The sequence below is a fragment of the Theobroma cacao genome, chromosome 3 (genome assembly GCF_000208745.1).
Source record: "Theobroma cacao cultivar B97-61/B2 chromosome 3, Criollo_cocoa_genome_V2, whole genome shotgun sequence".
Classification (NCBI taxonomy): Eukaryota; Viridiplantae; Streptophyta; class Magnoliopsida; order Malvales; family Malvaceae; genus Theobroma; species Theobroma cacao.
This window is the reverse complement of record NC_030852.1, coordinates 34,821,004-34,841,076: the sequence shown is the minus strand read 5'-3', so window position 1 is coordinate 34,841,076 and position 20,073 is coordinate 34,821,004. Positions and strand designations below refer to the sequence as shown.

Genomic DNA, 20,073 nt, shown 5'->3' with positions numbered 1-20,073 from the left:
GGAATAATTACAGTTAGCCCAGTTTGATTAGTAGATGTTATGTTCTGCAAAAGATTTATGATTAGCATGTCGCCTGAAGAAAAGACTTACTGAAGTAAAATTGACCCTCACTAGGTAGTATATGTTAGTAATATTGTAACCAAGATTGCCACAAAAGCTACAGAGCTAAAACTTGCCTCCATTTATGTTTTCTTCAATTCTACAGCTGCTTCTTGCTTGCATAACCTAACCCTGTTGCACAAACTACAGAATCCACTCCAGAGCGTTTTCTCCTTTGTCATTTTCTGTTCCGTCTAATCCTCATCTTCCAGAGCGTCCACTTCACAACTTTTCTGAACAATCCTACTCCATCAAGATTGCCCATTTCCCCCGCAACTCTCGCTTCTGCTTTCGGCTTGTTTGATATGATTCTCAACTGCATCGACGGCCTGCAAGGATATGGCAAGGCCATCGTGTGCCTCTCCAGGACATGACCAAATGAAGCCAATTCGTAAGAATCATACAGAGGACTCCCGCAGTCCCATATGCTGTCACTTTCCTTTGTCTCTGATCTTGATCTTTTCTTCTCCATGATCAAAACAAAAACACTAGATTGGGTTTCAGGATAACCACCCATCTCTCTCTTCTTAAACTTCTCAACGTTTTTTGTCCTATCTTCTTTTCAGAACATAACATGATGTCACTTAATTAGGCTCGTCTGGTTAAGACAATATGCTACATGTTTGTTGATGATGCAGAAACAGTCAAATTCCAACCATTGGAACAACATGATTGGGGGCTTTCAGCTTGTTACAGTTGGAGTTGTTGCATTAAGCATGCATTAGCACATGCTCATTTGCTCATCAAATGCATACGAATGACTGGGCAAATGAATAACTTAACTGAAAGGACGGTGCTAGCCACCTATCTTGAAATAGAAGCTGCACATCAAAACTTTGTTTAATGTTGTCTTGACTCACCGTTGCCATGGTTTTGTATTAGTGATCCAACAAGTAGACCACAAATGGACTGGACGGACGGCTTTTATGTTTTATAGCATTTAGTCTTCGCTTTTGGCTTACAAAAATGAACTGTCTTTAGTCTCATTCTTTGTTTTTCCTCAGTTTCCGCCCACCGTTTCTAGTTTCGACAATTGATGGCTATTGGGTATTGATTCGTATTATCTTGATCATTTATGAATACAGTACACATTCACGTGACACGTGAATAACTTTGTGAATAGTCAATAGCTCACATGGTCCAAATCAGCACGAGTTTTCTCTTCTGATTTTTTGTTTGAATGGCGAGAGTAGGAAAAAAGTAAAAGGACGAGAGGAAAGAACAGATGGAAGGTTTCAACAGCGTCTGCAGATACAAAGGGGAAGCAAATGAAGGGCAAATGGCCAAGCATGGGCCTGGTGCATACAGCAACTCAGATTTCAATTCCTGGGCAATCAGGCAAAACCAAATCAATTTCCAAGTCCGAACGAGAACCGGATTTCTGAACCATTAAAGAGAAGGAAAGTGTCCTTATCAATGCCACAGATAAAGTGGGAAGGTTTGAGAATCATTTCTAGCACAAGAATCTAAAAAACCAAGTGGACAGATAGCTGGCCATAGTATCCATCGCCTCCCACTACACGTTATAATGTTTTCAGTTAAGAATAACCCACTTTTTCTCTGTACAAAACGGTTGGAAAATCACAGCTCCAACTTGTAGTGAAAGAAAAGACTAGGTTCCACATTCCTTCCAATTTTTGACCCCTGCCCCCTTTTCCCACCAATATTATAAATACTAATACAAAGATAGAATATTTCCAGGCTTTTCAAAAGGACAAAACCAGTTCAATCACCCCAAATAACAAGATTAGTAGGTTTCAGTTTCACACGTTTGCACATACAGGAAAAAAGTATAGCCATCCTCCTAGGTAACCTCCTGCACCATATCTGAGCTGCTGAAACTGAAACTCTGAAGAAGCCATGGATTGCTTTTTGTCTTTCACCATACGTAAAAGCTCCCACTTATTTCTCTGTCCAGCATGTGGATAGAAATGACCCATCGATGTTGCGATAAATGTCAGAGTCTTATTCAAATTCCACAATGCATTTTCTTTTCTATATTGATGGTGTTCAGGCTTTAGGCTATGTGCTTGGAAATTTGCCATCAACAAAATTTTTGTGGACCTGACCCGACGCATCAAACTAGCCACAGCTTCGGCTTGTAGAGAGAGAGAGAGAGACAGCGACATTATGGATAAACCCAGGTCCATTAAATATTAATTCATCTTAATTATGGTTAAGTACCATACTAATTCCTTCCATATTTCCATATATGTATTTTCTTTCTGAAGGAAAAAATGGTCCAAAAGAAGTAAAACCGAACTCATTAAAGCTTTCCAAATAATAAGGGCAATAAGCCAATAAGGGGAAAGGACCTAGTTTTGCCTTAGCGCACGCAATGTAAATATATAAATATTTCCTTGTATGGGTAGATTTTGTGAACTTAATCTGAGTCAATTTCCATGCACGAATACCATGAGCTTGAAGCAGTGCTTGAATTATACATCCAACGCTTGGAAAATATGTCAGGCGAATTGAATCGTCAGGTTGGTCACCTTGACTCAAATAGAATTGGGTTTGAAATTTAAGATTTGACTCGATTTTATTTAAAATATTATTATATTATTGAGTTTGTTTTATTTAATTTTAATTTTAAAATATTTTAAAATTTAATTAAATAGACTTAATTTGATGAATTTAGTGTTGTCTTGATACGTGGAAAGGGGGAAAAAATTCCACTTCAATAAGAGCTAAGCTAATTGAGTGCAAAAACATGGTTAGGGGTAGTGTTAGGTGTTGCTAAAGAAAAAGGCTAAGCTAATTGTAGTGAATTAAATTAATGATCTTTTACTGAATTGAAAGATAATCCCCTTGAATTTTAGTTCATTAATTAATGTTTGCTTAATGATTACTTAACTTTCATTAACCGTATAGACAAATTATACTCTTGAAGTTATTTCTCTATTTTTTTTGTCAAAAATTACTTTTACTATATATATTCATCTATATAAGCATCACATTCCTTAATTATGGTCTATATTTAAAGTATTAATACAAAATTATTATTAAATATATTGAATAATCTTGTTAATCTTTTCACCAACGAAACACGATTTAAATTCAAAGCAAAAAAATATTTTTTTTAATAAAAAAAAAGCAAAGAGCTTTCACTAACCAAACATAGTGTAAATTCATTGTCCCGTTTATTTTTAATTAAATGCGGCAACCCTACATTTTGAACCACGTTTCTCTGTTTTTATTTTTATTTTTATTTTCCCGTTATTTATGAAATTGTAACCCAAAAATGAATAATCCATTTCCCAAGTTTCCAAATTTTCATACATAGAAAGCTCCCTGCCAAACAGTTTTTTAGTTGTATTTTTCTCCAAAGCGCCTCTCTTTTGTTTCGTTTTTCAACTCCTCAGCCAATGGTCGCTCACTCTCACTCGTTCCCATAATCACCGGAGAGAGGATCCCCTCGTCTTAGCCGATCACCGGTAAACGCCCCACTTTGACCGGATAAGCTAGGGTTCCTACGATATATTTTCCTTTTTTTTTTTGTTCATATTATTCTTCTCGCTCCCGAGAAATGGCGTCCGAGGATGTGAAGAGGAGCGAGTCGGCGGTCACGACGATCGTGAATATCGCTGAAGAAGCGAAGCTTGCTAGCGAAGGAGTTAAAGCACCGAGTCGCGCGTTCCTTAGTATTTGCAAGTCTCTTGTTGCTGGTGGTGTCGCCGGTGGAGTGTAAGTGCGTTTTTTTATTTTGGATCCGCTTTTTGCTTGTTTTCTCTTTTTCTATTGTATTTATTTAATCTGGAAGTAATTTGATCATTTTTTTTACCGTCTTTTGAAAATTGTATGCTGTTTTAGTTACTTCAGTCTTTGACAAAACGGAAAAGAGCTTTCTTTCTCCTTCTCGTTTTTGCTTTATTCAATTGAGTTTTTTTTTTTTCATTTTCAGAAAACTTTTTTAATATTATTTTTTCTTCTGAATAAATTTCCCGGTTTTAGAAAGCAGTGATTTTTTGAAGGTTGAGAAATCCAAGAAAGTATCTTTCTTTTTCCCTTTATTTTGTGTAAGCCATTAGAGTATATGACTATTTGTCAAAAATAGTTCTTCCTCTTCTTTTTTATGATGAAATTGTTCTCATAAATGTTTGATTCTTTCTTGCAACTGTTAAAATCTTGGACTTTTATTTTCTAACAATACTCTGATCATGTAAATATTCAATTTGGGTTTCGTTTCCCCTGGTTTTTTTTAAGAAAGGGATGATGAACGTGTACAGTTCACTGTCTGGTACTAATTGCTAATGATGCAGAGATTCTCTGCGATTCAAAAAGCTTGTTTAAATGAACAGTTAATTTGTTATAGAATAATAGTTTCATGTTGCTTGATTTTTCAGAGAAAGCCCTTTTTCACCTTCTAGGATCTTACAGGACTTGGCTAGGATTTTAATAGTTTGTGATGTATTTACAAAAGCTTCTTGTGAAAATGGTTGCTATCATGTCTTATATTATGACTCTTAGTGAGTTGGAAATGGCCTTTAAACTTCAAGGATGGACATGGTGACGTTTGATGCCTTGAGAAATTTGATGGTAACTGTTGTGTCTTGATGGTAGTTGTGAGCATTGAATGGAGGATCTGAGGGAGGATTGAATCTTGTGATGTTGATACGTAAATAATATAGTCATTTTGTGATCTAAAAAGTTTGCTGGCAACTTTTGTTGCCTGAAAAATAGTTGTGGGGTTTGTATGGAAGCTCAGAAGGAGAAATATTACAATTTCAACATTTTGGATGGTTTTCTTCATTTGACATGCCTGCACCCTGTGCTAGGATCATGGAATACTGCTGCATCTATATTGTGTTAGGATCATGCTTGACTTACTATTTTCATTGCTAGTTTTCCATCACTGAATGTATATCTTTTTGCTTCAGGTCACGTACTGCTGTTGCTCCCCTAGAAAGATTAAAAATTTTACTTCAGGTAGTTTATTTATCATTGTCATTTGGTCCTTATTCATTACGTTCTCATTTTATTTGTATGCTATTAGGTTATATTCCAATGTCATTTCACTATTTGTCTCCTCAGTCTTCTAGTGTGAAGATGGAACTTACTGTATATTCTCAGTTTTGGTTAGTGTGCTAATAATTGAAGCTTTACATGTGTGTTATGTTTTGATAGAGTATCTGTATTATAGTTATAGTTTCTTTCTTTTACAGAATGTAGAACTGACAGGATTTCCTTTCCAAATCTGCAGGTTCAGAATCCTCATAGTATAAAATACAATGGAACAATACTGGGTTTGAAATATATATGGAAAACTGAGGGTTTCAGGGGAATGTTTAAAGGCAATGGTACTAATTGTGCTCGCATCATTCCTAACTCAGCAGTGAAGTTTTTTAGCTATGAGGAAGCATCTAAGTAAGCCTTGGCAGCTCCTTCCTTCACTATTAACATTCAGTTGTTCTTATCACAATTATTTTCCACCTCAGTTAAAGGATGCATATTTTAATGTTCAAAAAATGAAGATTTATCCTTGAATTGCTGTATGTGTCCTATAAAGTATGAACTAATCTCTACCTTTTTACTTCTTTTTGAATATAGGCAGATTTTATACCTTTACCGGCAACACTCAGGAAATGGTATGCCTATATCTTTTTGCCTCTATAATTGTTGCTGTTAGTTATCACTCAACTACACTTGTAATCATTTTTGAGATTTGAAGCTGATCAGTATTATTCAGTTTCACTCACTATATGCAGTTATTGAGTTAAATGTGTCCTGCTTGTGAACTCAGTGTAGTAAAGGTCTGATTTTGTGTCAAAAGAACAAGTGCTGTGGATTCCGTTGACAAAGGATGTGCATCTGTACATGCTTTTCGTCTGCATGTAGTACCATGAAGTATGGGAATGAATCCTGTGTTGATGCCTGTAGTGCTATTCTCTTCCTATAACTAATTCATGTTTTTTCTGTCTGGAATAGTGCTGAATGGGGACAAAGGAATCTGTTTTTTGGCCCTGATTGGCAGAAGATGAGTTTGCATTCTGTAGGTAGTAATTATTGATGTTGAGGTTAGCATATTTACTTATTACTTCCTTCATTTCATTTTGTCTTGCAGAGGATGCTCAACTCACTCCAGTTCTACGCCTTGGAGCTGGTGCATGTGCTGGGATTATTGCCATGTCAGCCACTTATCCAATGGATATGGTACGAGGTCGTCTAACTGTCCAGGTAATTTTATGACTTTCTTTTTGAGACCTTAATTTGTTTACTTATGCTGGATGCGCTCTCTTGTGCCTTAAGGGACGGGCTGGCCTTTTCTTATCTGACTTTGATGGCTAACGTCCATGTGTTATATTTGCAGACTGAGAAGTCGCCTCGCCAGTATAGAGGAATCTTTCATGCTCTTTCAACAGTATTACGGGAAGAAGGTCCTCGTGCTTTGTACAAAGGCTGGTTACCTTCTGTAATAGGAGTTGTAAGTAAAAATTTTTGTGGTCTGGATGCCTGCATTGTTTACTGTCAATTGCACTACAGGGGTGTGCATTCAGATGGATGTAAACTTCTGCTAGGATGATGAGTTCCATTTCTAGTCTGCCTGAAATAGTGTGTTTTAGTTTTTCTATGGCATATAGCTGTTCATTGGCAAATAATTGAAGTCCAATATCTGATCCTTTTTAATTTGTATCTGTTTTGAATTTTATATAATTAAAGAATCTTTCTCCTTATTTTTGTTTGCAAAGGCCTAAATGATTTTTATGATGTTTATAGGTACCCTATGTGGGTCTTAACTTTGCGGTTTATGAATCTCTGAAAGACTGGTTGATCAAAAGCAAACCATTTGGGCTAGTTGAGGACTCTGAATTGGGTGTCATGACAAGGCTTGCATGTGGGGCTGCTGCTGGAACTGTTGGCCAGACAGTTGCTTACCCTCTTGATGTCATTAGACGGAGAATGCAGATGGTGGGCTGGAAAGACGCTGCTTCAGTTGTCACTGGTGATGGGAAGAGCAAGGCCCCTCTTGAGTATACTGGTATGGTTGATGCATTCAGGAAAACAGTTCGGTACGAGGGCATTGGAGCATTATACAAGGGTTTGGTTCCCAATTCCGTGAAGGTTAGTCTAACCTTTATCTAGCTATATCTTCCTCACAGCTACAGATTGCTTTTTCTCCATCATTAATTTCTTTTTTACTGGAGCATTAGCTTCTTGCATTTGGTTTGAATAAAAGCGTTTGTCGTTTATACTTCTTACCTTCTTAAGGAATACCATTTTACTCTATATTGCTCCTTGCCATATTCTTCAGGTGGTTCCCTCAATAGCAATTGCATTTGTCACATACGAGTTGGTGAAGGATGTTCTTGGAGTTGAGTTAAGGATATCAGACTGAAGGAACTCCCAAGATATTTTGGTCAATCTGTCGTGAGCAGAAGGAAAGGAGTATATCATAGGTCAATATATCGTCCTCACTTACAGCCCATCCTCTTCAGTCTTAGGTTTTTAGCTTGAGGAAATTATTCATAATATGCTGTGACAATAAAGTTATATACACTCTGATAGGAAATGATGCAGTTTATATACTCTCTGATAGTTTTATTTTAATGAAGTTAAAATCCCTGTTGCCGAGTTCTATTTGGAATTATTATTATTATTATTATTATAATTAAATACCAAATGTAACACACTGTTAATAACCTGGCCGTACTCTGCTTTTTTCGACTAATAATTAACATTACAAAATACTAGAATTACGACTAAACAATAAATTAATTGGGTTTTCTTTTTTTTTTTTTACGTAGGAAATCTACTCAAAAACCAGATTTTTTTTCCTTGTAGAGAAAATCCTAAGCATACGGTTTTTCTTTACATGCAAACAACATTTATGAGACATCTATGCTAACTAAACATCACCTTGAGAAAGGTTTTTTTATCAACAGCCCAATCTGTTGAGTGAAAGAAAAAAAATGAAATAATAAAAAATAAATCCACAAATGCAAAGCCAGAATGAACATGATGGAATGGAAAATAATTCTAGGTTGCCCTCTGGACTCTGGTAGTTTTCGAGAGGATTTCCCTTAGATCATCGCAACGGCTGCGGTGGTAATCAATCCACACGCAGAGCTGCCTAATGGCCTCCCTCTTCTCCTCTCCTAGGCCCAGTATGCCTCGATCCTTCTCTTTCATCACTGTCTCCAAGAATTCCACCTTCTTCTCCAGATGCTTCACTGCTTTGATCAGATTCTCCCTTTCCCCTTCTTCCTTGTCTGCCTTAGTCTGTAGCTTCTCAACTCTTTCTCGTAACATGGATTCTCTTTCTTTCTGATCTTTCAGCTGCGCAATCAAACTAGTCACTTCATTGATTAGCCGCTTCTTCTCACTCTTTGTCTCTGCAACCCAGTGTTTTGCAATCCTTAGCTCTTTGGATGTTTCTTCAACGCAGTGCTCGTAGTTTCCATAGCCCTCTTCCAAGTTCTGGATGACAGCTTCAAATCCGGTCAAGGTACTGTTCACATTCTCTGCGATATCAGTGATCATCCTGCAATGTGCTTCTTGATTTGCAGCAATTGTTCCAGACAATGTCGTGATCCTGTCTTCAAGTATTCTTTGTTCTTCCAGGAACTTTGCTTCTGCTTTTCTGAAGCTCTCTTCCTTCTCAGTTAGTAACTGTTCTGTGACTCGAAGCTTTTGGTTTGACAGCCGGAGCTTAACTTCAATTGTGCGGACGTTCTCGACCAAGGTATTGAGCTCATCTACTTTCATTTCTAAATCACTTTTCAAGTCGTCAATAATTTGCTCCAAATCAGCTACTATTTGATCTTTAGATTGAACGTTCATATTGTGCTCCCCTGCCATTTCTTGCATCTTCCTTTCTGTGACTTCAATAATTACCTTGCAGTCCTGAAATGAAGTTTCAAGTTGTTTATACTCCTCGCTTAGCTTGTTACGTGCATCTTCTTTTTCTTTTAGCATCCTCTGATGATCTATAATCTGGTTTATGAAGTCATTTTTCTCAACTCCCTTTGCTTCCAAATCTCTTTGAAGGTCTTCAACCATTTGCTTCAGATCAGCTGCCATCTGACTTTTAGATTCGATGGTTCTATGGAATTCTTCTGACATTTCGTCGATCTTCCTTTCTACAGCTTCAAGATTTGCCCTGCACTCTTGGTATAACGTCTCAACCTGTTTGTATTCCTCGGCCAACTTCTTATGCGCCTCCCCCTGTTCTTCTAGCATTCTCTGCTGATTGTTAATTTGGCTTTCCAGCTCAGATTTCTGGTTCTCCATTTCAGTCAGTCTTTCTGATGATTCTTGTTTCTCTCTCTCGAGGTGCAACTCCAGTTCGTTTCTCTGGGTCTGTAAGGAATCCAATTCCTGCTGCAAATTGTTGACCTGCACCACTAAGGCCGTTAATTGGGAAGAAGTTTCATTCTCTGTGCTTGCATGTTTTTCCTGGAGAGCAGTGAACTCAAGCCCTCTTTCTGCCAATGTTTTCTCTAATTCTAAGATTTGACCCTGCAACCCCACCTTTTCCTCCCTTAACTGACCATTCTCCAACTTCTGATTCTCCATTTCAGAGAGTCTTTCTGATGATTCTTGTTTCTCTCTCTCGAGGTGCAACTCCAGTTCGTTTCTCTGGGTCTGTAAGGAATCCAACTCTTGCTTCAAATTTTTAACCTGCACCTCTAGAGCTGTTAACTGTGAAGAAGCCTCATTCTCTGCGCTTACATGTTTTTCCTGGAGAGCAGTGAATTCAAGCCCTCTTTCTGCCAATTTTTTCTCTAATTCAAAGATTTGATCCTCTAACCCCACCTTTTCCTCCCTTAACCGACCATTTTCCAATTTCTGATTCTCCATTTCAGAATGTCTTTCTGATGATTCTTGTTTCTCTCTCTCAAGCTGCAATTCCAGTTCATTTCTCTGGGTCTGTAAGGAATCCAACTCCTGCTTCAAATTTTTAACCTGCACCTCCAGGGCTGTTAACTGTGAAGAAGCTTCATTCTCTGCGCTTACATGTTTCTCCTGGAGAGCAGTGAACTCAAGCCCTCTTTCTGCCAATGTTTTCTCTAATTCAAAGATTTGATCCTCTAACCCCACCTTTTTCTCCCTTAACTGACCATTCTCCAATTTCTGATTCTCCATTTCAGAGAGTCTTTCTGATGATTCTTGTTTCTCTCTCTCGAGGTGCAACTCCAGTTCGTTTCTCTGGGTCTGTAAGGAATCCAACTCCTGCTTCAAATTTTTAACCTGCACCTCCAGGGCTGTTAACTGTGAAGAAGCTTCATTCTCTGCGCTTACATGTTTTTCCTGGAGAGCAGTGAACTCAAGCCCTCTTTCTGCCAATTTTTTCTCTAATTCAAAGATTTGATCCTCTAACCCCACCTTTTTCTCCCTTAACTGACCATTCTCCAATTTCTGATTCTCGATTTCAGAGAGTCTTTCTGCTGATTCTTGTTTCTCCCTCTCAAGCTGCAATTCCAGTTCATTTCTCTGGGTCTGTAAGGAATCCAACTCCTGCTTCAAATTTTTAACCTGCACCTCTAGGGCTGTTAACTGTGAAGAAGCTTCATTTTCTACGCTTACATGTTTTTCCTGGAGAGCAGTGAACTCAAGCCCTCTCTCTGCCAATGTTTTCTCGAATTCAAAAATTTGACCCTGTAACCCCACCTTTTCCTCCCTTAACTGACCATTCTCCAATTTCTGATTCTCCATTTCAGAGATTCTTTCTGATGATTCTTGTTTCTCTCTCTCAAGCTGCAACTCCAGTTCATTTCTCTGGGTCCGTAAGGAATCCAACTCCTGCTGCAAATTGTTAACCTGATCCTGTAGGGCTATTAACTGGGAAGAAGCTTCATTCTCTGCAGTTGCATGTTTTTCCTGGAGAGCAGTGAACTCAAGCCCTCTTTCTGCCAATTTTTTCTCTAATTCAAAGATTTGACCCTGTAACCCCACCTTTTCCTCCCTTAACTCATTCTCTGCACTTGCATGTTTTTCCTGGAGAGCAGTGAACTCAAGCCCTGTCTCTGCCAATGTTTTCTCTAATTCAAAGATTTGACCCTGTAACCCCACCTTTTCCTCTCTCAACTGACCGTTCTCTTCGATTTTAGTTCTTAACTCCTGTTCCAGTTCACCTTTCTGATTCTTTAGAGAACTGACCTCAAATTCTAGATCCTTCGTTTCTGCCACCAAACCTTCTTTCTCCTGCAGAACTCTCTGTTGATCCTCGGTCTTGCTTACTATTTCCTCTTTTGCCTTTTCTATCTCAATTGCATAATCTGAGATAGCTTGAGTTTTTCTCTCAAGCTGCATTTCCAGTTCTGCTTTCTGGCTATGCAAAAATTCCAGCTCCTGCTGCAATCTATTTATCTGATCCATTAAGCTCTTAACTTGATTTGATGCTTCATCACTTTTAAATACTATATGTTCTTCCAACTGAGATTTCTGGGTGCGTACCGACTCCATGTCAACTAGCAGATTGTTGATCTGCACTGTCAAATTCTCTACTCTAGACAATGATTCTTTCTCATTATCCGCAAATTTCTTTGTGAGAATCAAAAGCTCATCTTCTCTCTTTTTTGACATCATTTCAAGTTCTGAAATTTGGGATTGCAGTCCTATTTTTTGCTCTCCCATCTGTTTTACTTCAGCTGCTTTGTTCTCTATCTGCACCTCCAAATCTCTGTTTGTTGCTCGCAATGATGCCAACTCCAGCTCTAAGCTTGTCACTTGTGCCTCTAATTCTTTTATCTGAGCAGATGATTGATTCCCATGCACCTCATGCAACTCTTTGAGAGTCAAAAGTTCCCTTTCTTTCTCACCAATTTCATCTTTTGACTGGCTCATTTCAGCCATGAGCTGTTGTATTGTGCCCTGTGCCTGCTGAATCTCATTTGAAACCTTGGAAAGTTCCAAGTTCAGGGATTTATTATCTTCCACGGTAGCATTCAGACTGTGGCTCAATTCTGAAACTTGCTGTTCCGCAGATTCCAGCTGCTGCTGCACATTGGAAACTTCTCCTCTAACACTCTCCACCTCTTGCTTTAGAGTTATATTTTCCTCCTTCAGCTGATCAACTTCTCTTCTAAGATCTTCTGTAAACTTCTCTCCGTCTTCAATTCTTTTAACAGCAGTCTCTTTCTCTAGAATTAAGTTATCTTTTTCTCTATTCAGATCTTCCAATCTTTGATTCACCTCAGCTTCTATCTTACCAGCAGTGTCCAGTTTAAGCCTCAGCTCTTCAGTCTCAACCACAAGTTTTGATTTTTCACTCTCTGATCTTTCAGATTCAAGCTTCAGATTTCTGACGATTTCCTCTGCTTCTTGCAGCTTGCTTAAAGAAGCTAGATTCTCTGAATGTAAAGCATCTTTTTCTTCATTGGTGGCCGTCAGCTTCCTCTTCAGCTCAGCAATTTCCATTTTTGCCATTTCAAGTTCTTGTTTAATGCCTTCTGCTATTTTCTGAAATTCACTTTCCAATTGTCCATTTTTACTGCCTCCATCCTTTGAAGAATAATCAGAGTCTGAATCTGAACTTGAAGAAGAGGAGGCATCTTTTTCTCGTTTGCCATGAACTTTTTTCCTCAGCTCTCCCGTGAGGTGATCATATTGTGCATAGAGATTTTGGTAGTGTTTGTGGAAATCCTCAATTAACTGGACAAGTGGTTCCTTATTGGAGTTAGCTATTGAGATCCCACCATTTTCTTCGGCTTCTTCATCCTTGATGAGCTTCAATATTTTTTTCACCTTGTCATCAATTTCTGTGTGAAGAGAATTTAGGCTTGAGATTAAAACAAAAAGAAGCAAACCATAAGTGGAACATCATGTTAAGCTGATTGTGGCATTTCAGAACATCCATCAAAGTTATCAGTAAAATGGAGCATTGCACAAAAAAAAAAAACCATAAAATGTAGAAAATTACCTATTTTACTTCCTTTAAGCTGTTCATCTTTTTCTGGATCAACATGGTGCCCAAAAAAAGACTTTATAGACTCCCTAAAACGATGCTTGGTCATCTCTTAGTCAGATTACCAACTAATTTTGCTCAACAAATGTGCATTAAGACAAGGCAATCTCCATCTGAAGCAAAAAATCTGAAAAGCAGAATAAAGGATACCTTGTAATTAGTTTCAAACCATGTCAACCAAAAACTCTATAACGTACTCCTAACACAGACTGATTGATTGCAAAAGTATGTAATCTCATGAGGACCTTAAACCATTGAATATCCAATTAAATACTTAATCAAAATAGTTTAACCAAAGAATTCTGGTATCATAACAAAAGCAAACTGATGGCCTTGTCAGAAGCAAATTATCTATTAACAATGGTATTGTTTGGACGGAGGCGCATCCTCATTGCTAGAGAAAACACTCAAAATGCAACAAACTCCTAATAAATATGAGAAATATGTTGCATATGTACTTAATCAGCAGTGGCGGATCACTTTTAAAAATCAATTTGTTTTAAATTGAAAATGAAAGTGGTCGCCAGGCATTCCATCATGTTGTTCTATACAGGATGTCCTCCTTAAGAAACAGTTCTTCTCAAGATATATATTCGGCACTAGAATTTATAAAGTATGCCAAGGTTCATTTGCATATTTTGGACCCATTTGAAACAGGATTTAAATTACTAAATCCAATGTATTGCACTAATCCGACCCAACTATCCATCATACAAATTCCAACTGAATTCTAAACAACCCAGAACGATCAGCAACAAGAATCCACGATATAGGTACATTTTTTTTTCTTTTTTTTTTCAAGATTGCTACATATTCACACCGATATGTGTACATTGCATCCTCTGATCTCCATTGTTCAATACCTAACATTTCTTCTTTTTTCACCTACTGAGCATTAAGTTCAAATAAATGCTCTGATTCATGAACCACTCCAACAAAGCCATAGCCGTTAAATCTACCACTATAATGGGCCCAAACCCACTCCCTTACATTCTGTTAAACAGAATATTGTACTTCTGTTAAATATTAGTACTACTTTCAAATCACAAAGAAACAATAAACAAACCAAATCATTTCATTAAAAAAAACAAACAAACCAATCAAATCCGGACCAGCCCCTTTTTGATAATCCAGATCAAAATGACAAAATCTAAAAGCAACGATCTTTTTTCAACTTAAAGCGGTGGAGATGGGAACTTGGGATCTAATATAAGCGTTTATAGATTTATCAAACAAAAAATAAATATGACCGTGATTCTAAATATTAGTACTACTTTCAAATCACAAAGAAACAATAAACAAACCAAATCATTTCATTAAAAAAAACAAACAAACCAATCAAATCCGGACCAGCCCCTTTTTGATAATCCAGATCAAAATGACAAAATCTAAAAGCAACGATCTTTTTTCAACTTAAAGCGGTGGAGATGGGAACTTGGGATCTAATATAAGCGTTTATAGATTTATCAAACAAAAAATAAATATGACCGTGATTCTAAATATTAGTACTACTTTCAAATCACAAAGAAACAATAAACAAACCAAATCATTTCATTAAAAAAAACAAACAAACCAATCAAATCCGGACCAGCCCCTTTTTGATAATCCAGATCAAAATGACAAAATCTAAAAGCAACGATCTTTTTTCAACTTAAAGCGGTGGAGATGGGAACTTGGGATCTAATATAAGCGTTTATAGATTTATCAAACAAAAAATAAATATGACCATGATTCTAAGAACATGATCCGTAATAGAACATGGGTCCACATAATCGATGCATGCATCAGCATTGCTTTTGACTAAATTAATGTTAAGCATAATAAGCAAGATTAATGATTTGATTAGATTACCAAAAAGAAATACAGCCAAAAGGGCGTAAAAATTTTTCAGGAAGCACTTTTCAGTAAAGTGGCAGATATGATTCTAGTCTGGTGCCACCTCATAACCACATTCACCGGGGAAGGGAATCACCCACCCACAGATAAAGAAGCTGATTTGGAACGATAAAAGACAGCTATTATTTGGAAAAAGGTGAGCTGTTCTTTTTGTTCATACCACAGAGGGCAAGGCCCAGTCAATTATCACTCAATTACCAAAAAGTTTTTACGCATGAAAAAGAAATACTTATAAACAAAATAGAAAAGAAGAAGAAAAGAAGCTGTAAGTAATACTAAAAACTTTTAACTTAATAAAGTAAAATAAATAAATCAACAGTAAAGGAGGAGGAGGAGGAGTAGTAATTTGGCATTATTCACCTGAGACTTTCTCTTCACTTTCCTTTCTCAATCGTGCTTCGGAAGCTTTGCTAAGTTTCTGCAGAAACAAATAGTTTCTTTCTTCTGTTCAAATCAAAACAGTTACATATTGAATTTAAGATAAACAATCTAATCGAAAACGATGTAAACAACAAGTTCCTAGAGAAGAAGGAGAAGAAGAAGAAGAACATCATTGACTAGAACTGGAAATCATGATCTTTATAAAATTTTCATCTTAAATCATTTTGAATTCTGGAGTCGACAGTCATCCATGTAAAACCAAACGTTCAAGGAACCAAAAACGAAAAGGATCTAAGTCAATCTTATGTTTGAGAAAATAAGTAAATCAAACATCAAATTATATAAACAGAATCATGAACAAGAACAAGAAATTAAAAATAAACGAGAGCGATAAATCAACTAAACTCAACAATCAAAACTGAAGTTACTGAAGTTCTTGTTTAAAGATCAAAGGTATTGATCGAAACTGAAGTTGAAGCAATCAGAAGAAGAATTTCAAGTGATAATTTATCAGTTGAGAATCAAAGATTACCTCGAAGCTTGATTAAGAAGAAGAATCTGAAAAGCAGAGGAGAAGAAAAGAATAGAACTCAGAAAGAGAGAAAGTCTTGTGTGTTTTGAATTCCTTTTGAGAAATGAAACCAGCAGTGCATTATAATAAAGAATAAACGGAGAAAGCGATTTGGTTTGTATTAGAGCACTTTCTTTAGAATTTTGTAGCTTTTCAATTCTCAGGGGATGGAATCCTTGGAGCTTTCTATCACATTATTTGCCCTCGCCTTTGTTATTTAATTGCAGTCATGCCCTCCGGGACATTCCAATTTCTCGTCATAAGAAAAAAACGCCAGATAATTTGATTTTTTTTACTCCTTTCGGTCGGAGGGAAGAAAATAAAAATCACTGTCCACTTATTGTTTTCCCGCGCTTTTGGTGTTTTCACGATTTATTTCGATGTTCGAATTCGATCGCCGTTACTGTAAGAAACCGCGGGGATTTGTACATAGTAACTGGAGGGAAACTTCCTGCTTCCGAGGTTTGTACCATTGGGTACTGCAGCTGTTGTCGGGAATCTGAATTGTACATCACACTTTTTTTTTACAAAAAATTAATAAATAATTGCGATTTATGTAGAGAAAAATAATGTGGCAGTGCTGAATGGGTAAATAGATGATTAGGCAAAGTTCATGTCTTTTTCTGGCTTCTAACAATCAACTTAGAGATGAATTCCTTGAGATAGTCGCAGCGGCAGCGGTGATAGTCGATCAAGAGGCAGAGCTGCCTTATGGCTTCCCTCTTCTCTTCTTGAAGACCCAACAATGTCTCGTCCTTGTCTTTCATAATCTTCTCCAATTCTCCCACTCTGTTCTCAAGCCCACTCACTGCTTTTATTAGGTTCAGCTTTTCTTCTCCTTGCTCTCTCAACTTAGCTTCCAGCGACTCCTCTTTTTCCTTATTCAGTTCTGCTACCGCTAAATCCACATTGCCTTTCAGCTGTTCGCAGTCGTTTGCAGAAACAAGCTCGTCGGTGACATTTGAGATGCGGGTGAGGGAATTCCCTTCGTCTTCTAGCTCATTCACCGCTGAAGTCAAATCAGACAATGCAGTTTTTCCTGGCTCCATTGTATCCCTCAACTTCCTGAACTCAGCTTCATAATTTGCAAGCTTTTCTTCAAGTGCCCCATTCTCTTGCTCTAGCCTTTCTTTTATTTTCTTGTGAGTCTCTTTGTTCTCAAAATGTATTTTTTCAGCAACCTTGATCCTCTGGTACAAAAGACGGATGTTATCTTCAACTTTCTTGCGGAACTCTTCTGCTAACTCCTCCATCTTTCTTTCTAGGACTTGGGAATTTAACGTGGATCCTGACGACCATCTTCTGACCACCTTAGAGTTAGACTCCTCCGTAGATTTGTTTATGGCTTCCTCTCTTTCTTTCGTGATTCTCTGCTGATCAGCAATCTGCAACTCCAACTGGCTTTTCTCCATCTTCAGGGTATCCAACTTCTGTTGCAGAAGTTCAACCTCCGCATTCAAGGTCCTTATCTGAGCATTTACTTTAATCTTTATACTTTTGCTATCCTCCAGAACAGCAGAAAGCTCAAGGCCTCTCTCTCGAAACAGTGTTTCCAATTCTAGAATTTTAGCCTGCAGGTTACCCTTTTCCTCTCTCAATTGATTGATTTCACGGGTATTACTCCACACTTCATCTTCTGATATATTTTTCTGCCTTCGGAGAGTGTCCACCTCTGATTCCAAGTCCATCAACTGCACCTGTAAGCCTTCTTTTTGCTCTATCGTTATCTGCTCAACAGCTCTCTTTCTTGCTAATTCCTCTTTCAAGGATTTCACTTGAATCAGATACTGGGAGATTTCTTTGGATTTCGTCTCTAGCAGAATTTCTGATTCGGTTTTCTGGCTGCGTAGGGAATCCAATTCCTGCCTCATTACATTTTCCTGATCAAATGATTCACTACTTTTGCCTGCTATACTTCCTTCGGCCGCATATTTTTGGGCACGTAAATAGTCCACCTCCTTTTTCAGATTGCTCACCTGTGCCATTGAATCCTCAATTTTAGACATTAAATTGTTCTCATTGTCCTTGATTTGCTTCATGAGTTTAGTTACTGCATCTCCTTCCTCCTTTGGTATCAATTCGAATTCCGAATACAGTGCCTTATTTGTCTTTTCTTGCTGTTTAGATTCAGCTGTCTTACCATCAAGCTGATCTTCCAAATCTCTTTTCTGATGGTGCAGAGATTCCAGCTCCGTTTTCAAGCCAGTTAGCCGCTCCTCTAGCTCTGTTACCCGTCCCTGATGCACCTTTCCAAGAGCAGCAAGTCTCTTTTCTTTCTCATCCACTTCTTTTCTCAAATCTCTGTTGATGGTTTCTATTTCTTGTATTTTACTTAAAGCTGCCAGATGGTCTGAAGTTAAAGCTTCCTTCTCTTCAGTCTTAGAGGCCAATTGATTCTTCAAGTCAGCAACTTCTACATTTGCACTTTCAATTTCTTCCTTGGTTTTGTCTGCCATCCTTCTATGGGAACTTCTATTATTATTAAGTTCTAAGTTGGTGTTAATTTCTATATCCTCGGAGGAATAATATTCTGAATCCGAGCTGGAGGCACAATAAGAACAACTTTCATTTCCTTTTCCATCGTCAGCTTTCTTACTTGACTCTCGTCTAAGCTGATCATACTGGGCATAGAGTGCCTGGTACTGTTTGTGAAAGTCCTCAACGAGTCCAACAAGTTCTGGCTCTTTTTTCACTCTGTTTCTCCTCTTAATGAGCTTCAAGATTCTTTCCACCCTCTTTTCAACATCTGCAAGAAACAGGGAACTTCTGACTCTGATACACAAACATCGAATGAAGAGGCTATAGAAGAAAATGTTAAAACTCTCGTATTAACTTGGTAAAAATCACTGCAGATCTTCAAGCACAGAATAATTACAACGACAAAACACAAATCAGGAAAGTCGACAAAGCAATCAACGCTAAACAATGGCAGCTACCTAAGATAATCAAAGAATTGCTCATTAAGCTGACAGTCGTAAACTATAAAATAGGAAGCTATTACAAGGCACTGTTAACTTTTTTTCTATAGGACAAGTATGACTATGAACAGATTCCGGAACCTTGCTTTTGCCGAAGCATAAACATGGTGAAAACCTTATTATTAAAAGAATTCCTCATTTGGATAATGACAGTGATTTTCAACCATAGTTCATCGATGTATACGCCTCCTTGAGGATGACCTTAGGGGATTTTGTTTTCTTTGCAAAAAAGAAAATGCACATAACTATGTAAACACCCATCCATTAAGACTTACAAAATTAAGAAGCAAACCATATTAAAATTAGGGAAGAGTGTGCATTCCAGATGAAAAGCCTATAGGCCACGGATAAAACTGACTGAGATCATACATTAAAAGTTGCCATCCAATTGATAGCAGAAACTTCAGATATACTTGGCAAATTAGAGTGAAAAAGCCTTCTTAATGATAGTCATGCTCTCTATGATTCTCCACTAATATCAGAAGAGGATAAGAGGAGGGTAGCCAGGGAAGATATCAGCAAGGTGCAAATTTTGATTTTACAGCAAAATAAAGTGCATTGTTTTGGATTCCATTAGTTCTTAGGGATTACAAACCTGTTTTAGTCCCTTCCACTTGCTCCATCGTTTTGAGTATCAGAATTCAGGGGAACCGTTTCTTTGTCAGTCTTTACTGCTTCATCATCTCCCATATGAAATTTGCAGCAAATTTAATGAATGAATGCCCAATAAAATGGGAAAAAAAAAAGAAAAAGGCATTTTCCATCTCAAGCACATCAAACTAAATATCTGAAAATAAGGTGACATAACATTAATAAAATTATGTTGACATTGCCACATTCAAAACGTAGTAAAGTCCTAAGCTTAAGCATATCCCTGAAAACAGTTTAGGCAGTCATTGCAGCCCTTATAGTTTCTCCCTTTTGACTAACATAAAAATTGCTTACACCGAAGACAAAGTAACAATAGAAGTAAAATTACTTCCTTTGCAGAGTGAAGAAAAACAAAGACCGTTATAATGTCCACTCGAAAATTGTTACATCAAACATTCATCCAAACTGCTCAAAAATTTCAAAGTCTTGCAATAATTTGGCTTTGAAAAACATGCCATGAGGCATGCCTGTCAAATCTTCAATGTGCATTCCTGACCTATGTACATTAAGAATTCATTAATGACAGTACTATTACCTAGTCAAAACTTAATAGCAGATGCTTAACCACCCATTTTGGAATTTTATCCTAA

The 20,073-nt window shown here is 37.4% G+C and overlaps 2 protein-coding genes and 1 long non-coding RNA gene across 3 annotated transcripts; 2 read left to right on the top strand and 1 right to left on the bottom strand.

Moving 5' to 3' along the window:
• On the top strand, positions 422-1,159 carry LOC108661205. Its single transcript, XR_001926946.1, has 2 exons — positions 422-490; positions 738-1,159. It is a non-coding gene; the product is annotated as an uncharacterized LOC108661205 (long non-coding RNA).
• LOC18606659 (mitochondrial adenine nucleotide transporter ADNT1) lies at positions 3,366-7,675 on the top strand. Its single transcript, XM_018117652.1, has 8 exons — positions 3,366-3,786; positions 4,980-5,028; positions 5,303-5,466; positions 5,650-5,687; positions 6,164-6,276; positions 6,410-6,523; positions 6,817-7,161; positions 7,352-7,675. Exons 1-8 carry the CDS (start codon positions 3,629-3,631, stop codon positions 7,433-7,435), a joined length of 1,065 nt encoding a protein of 354 aa, XP_017973141.1. The 5' UTR covers positions 3,366-3,628; the 3' UTR covers positions 7,436-7,675.
• On the bottom strand, positions 7,826-19,470 carry LOC18606657 (golgin subfamily B member 1). Its single transcript, XM_018117147.1, has 4 exons — positions 19,428-19,470; positions 16,469-18,600; positions 12,962-13,058; positions 7,826-12,800 (listed from the first exon to the last, which is right to left on the bottom strand). Exons 1-4 carry the CDS (start codon positions 19,453-19,455, stop codon positions 8,077-8,079), a joined length of 6,981 nt encoding a protein of 2,326 aa, XP_017972636.1. The 5' UTR covers positions 19,456-19,470; the 3' UTR covers positions 7,826-8,076.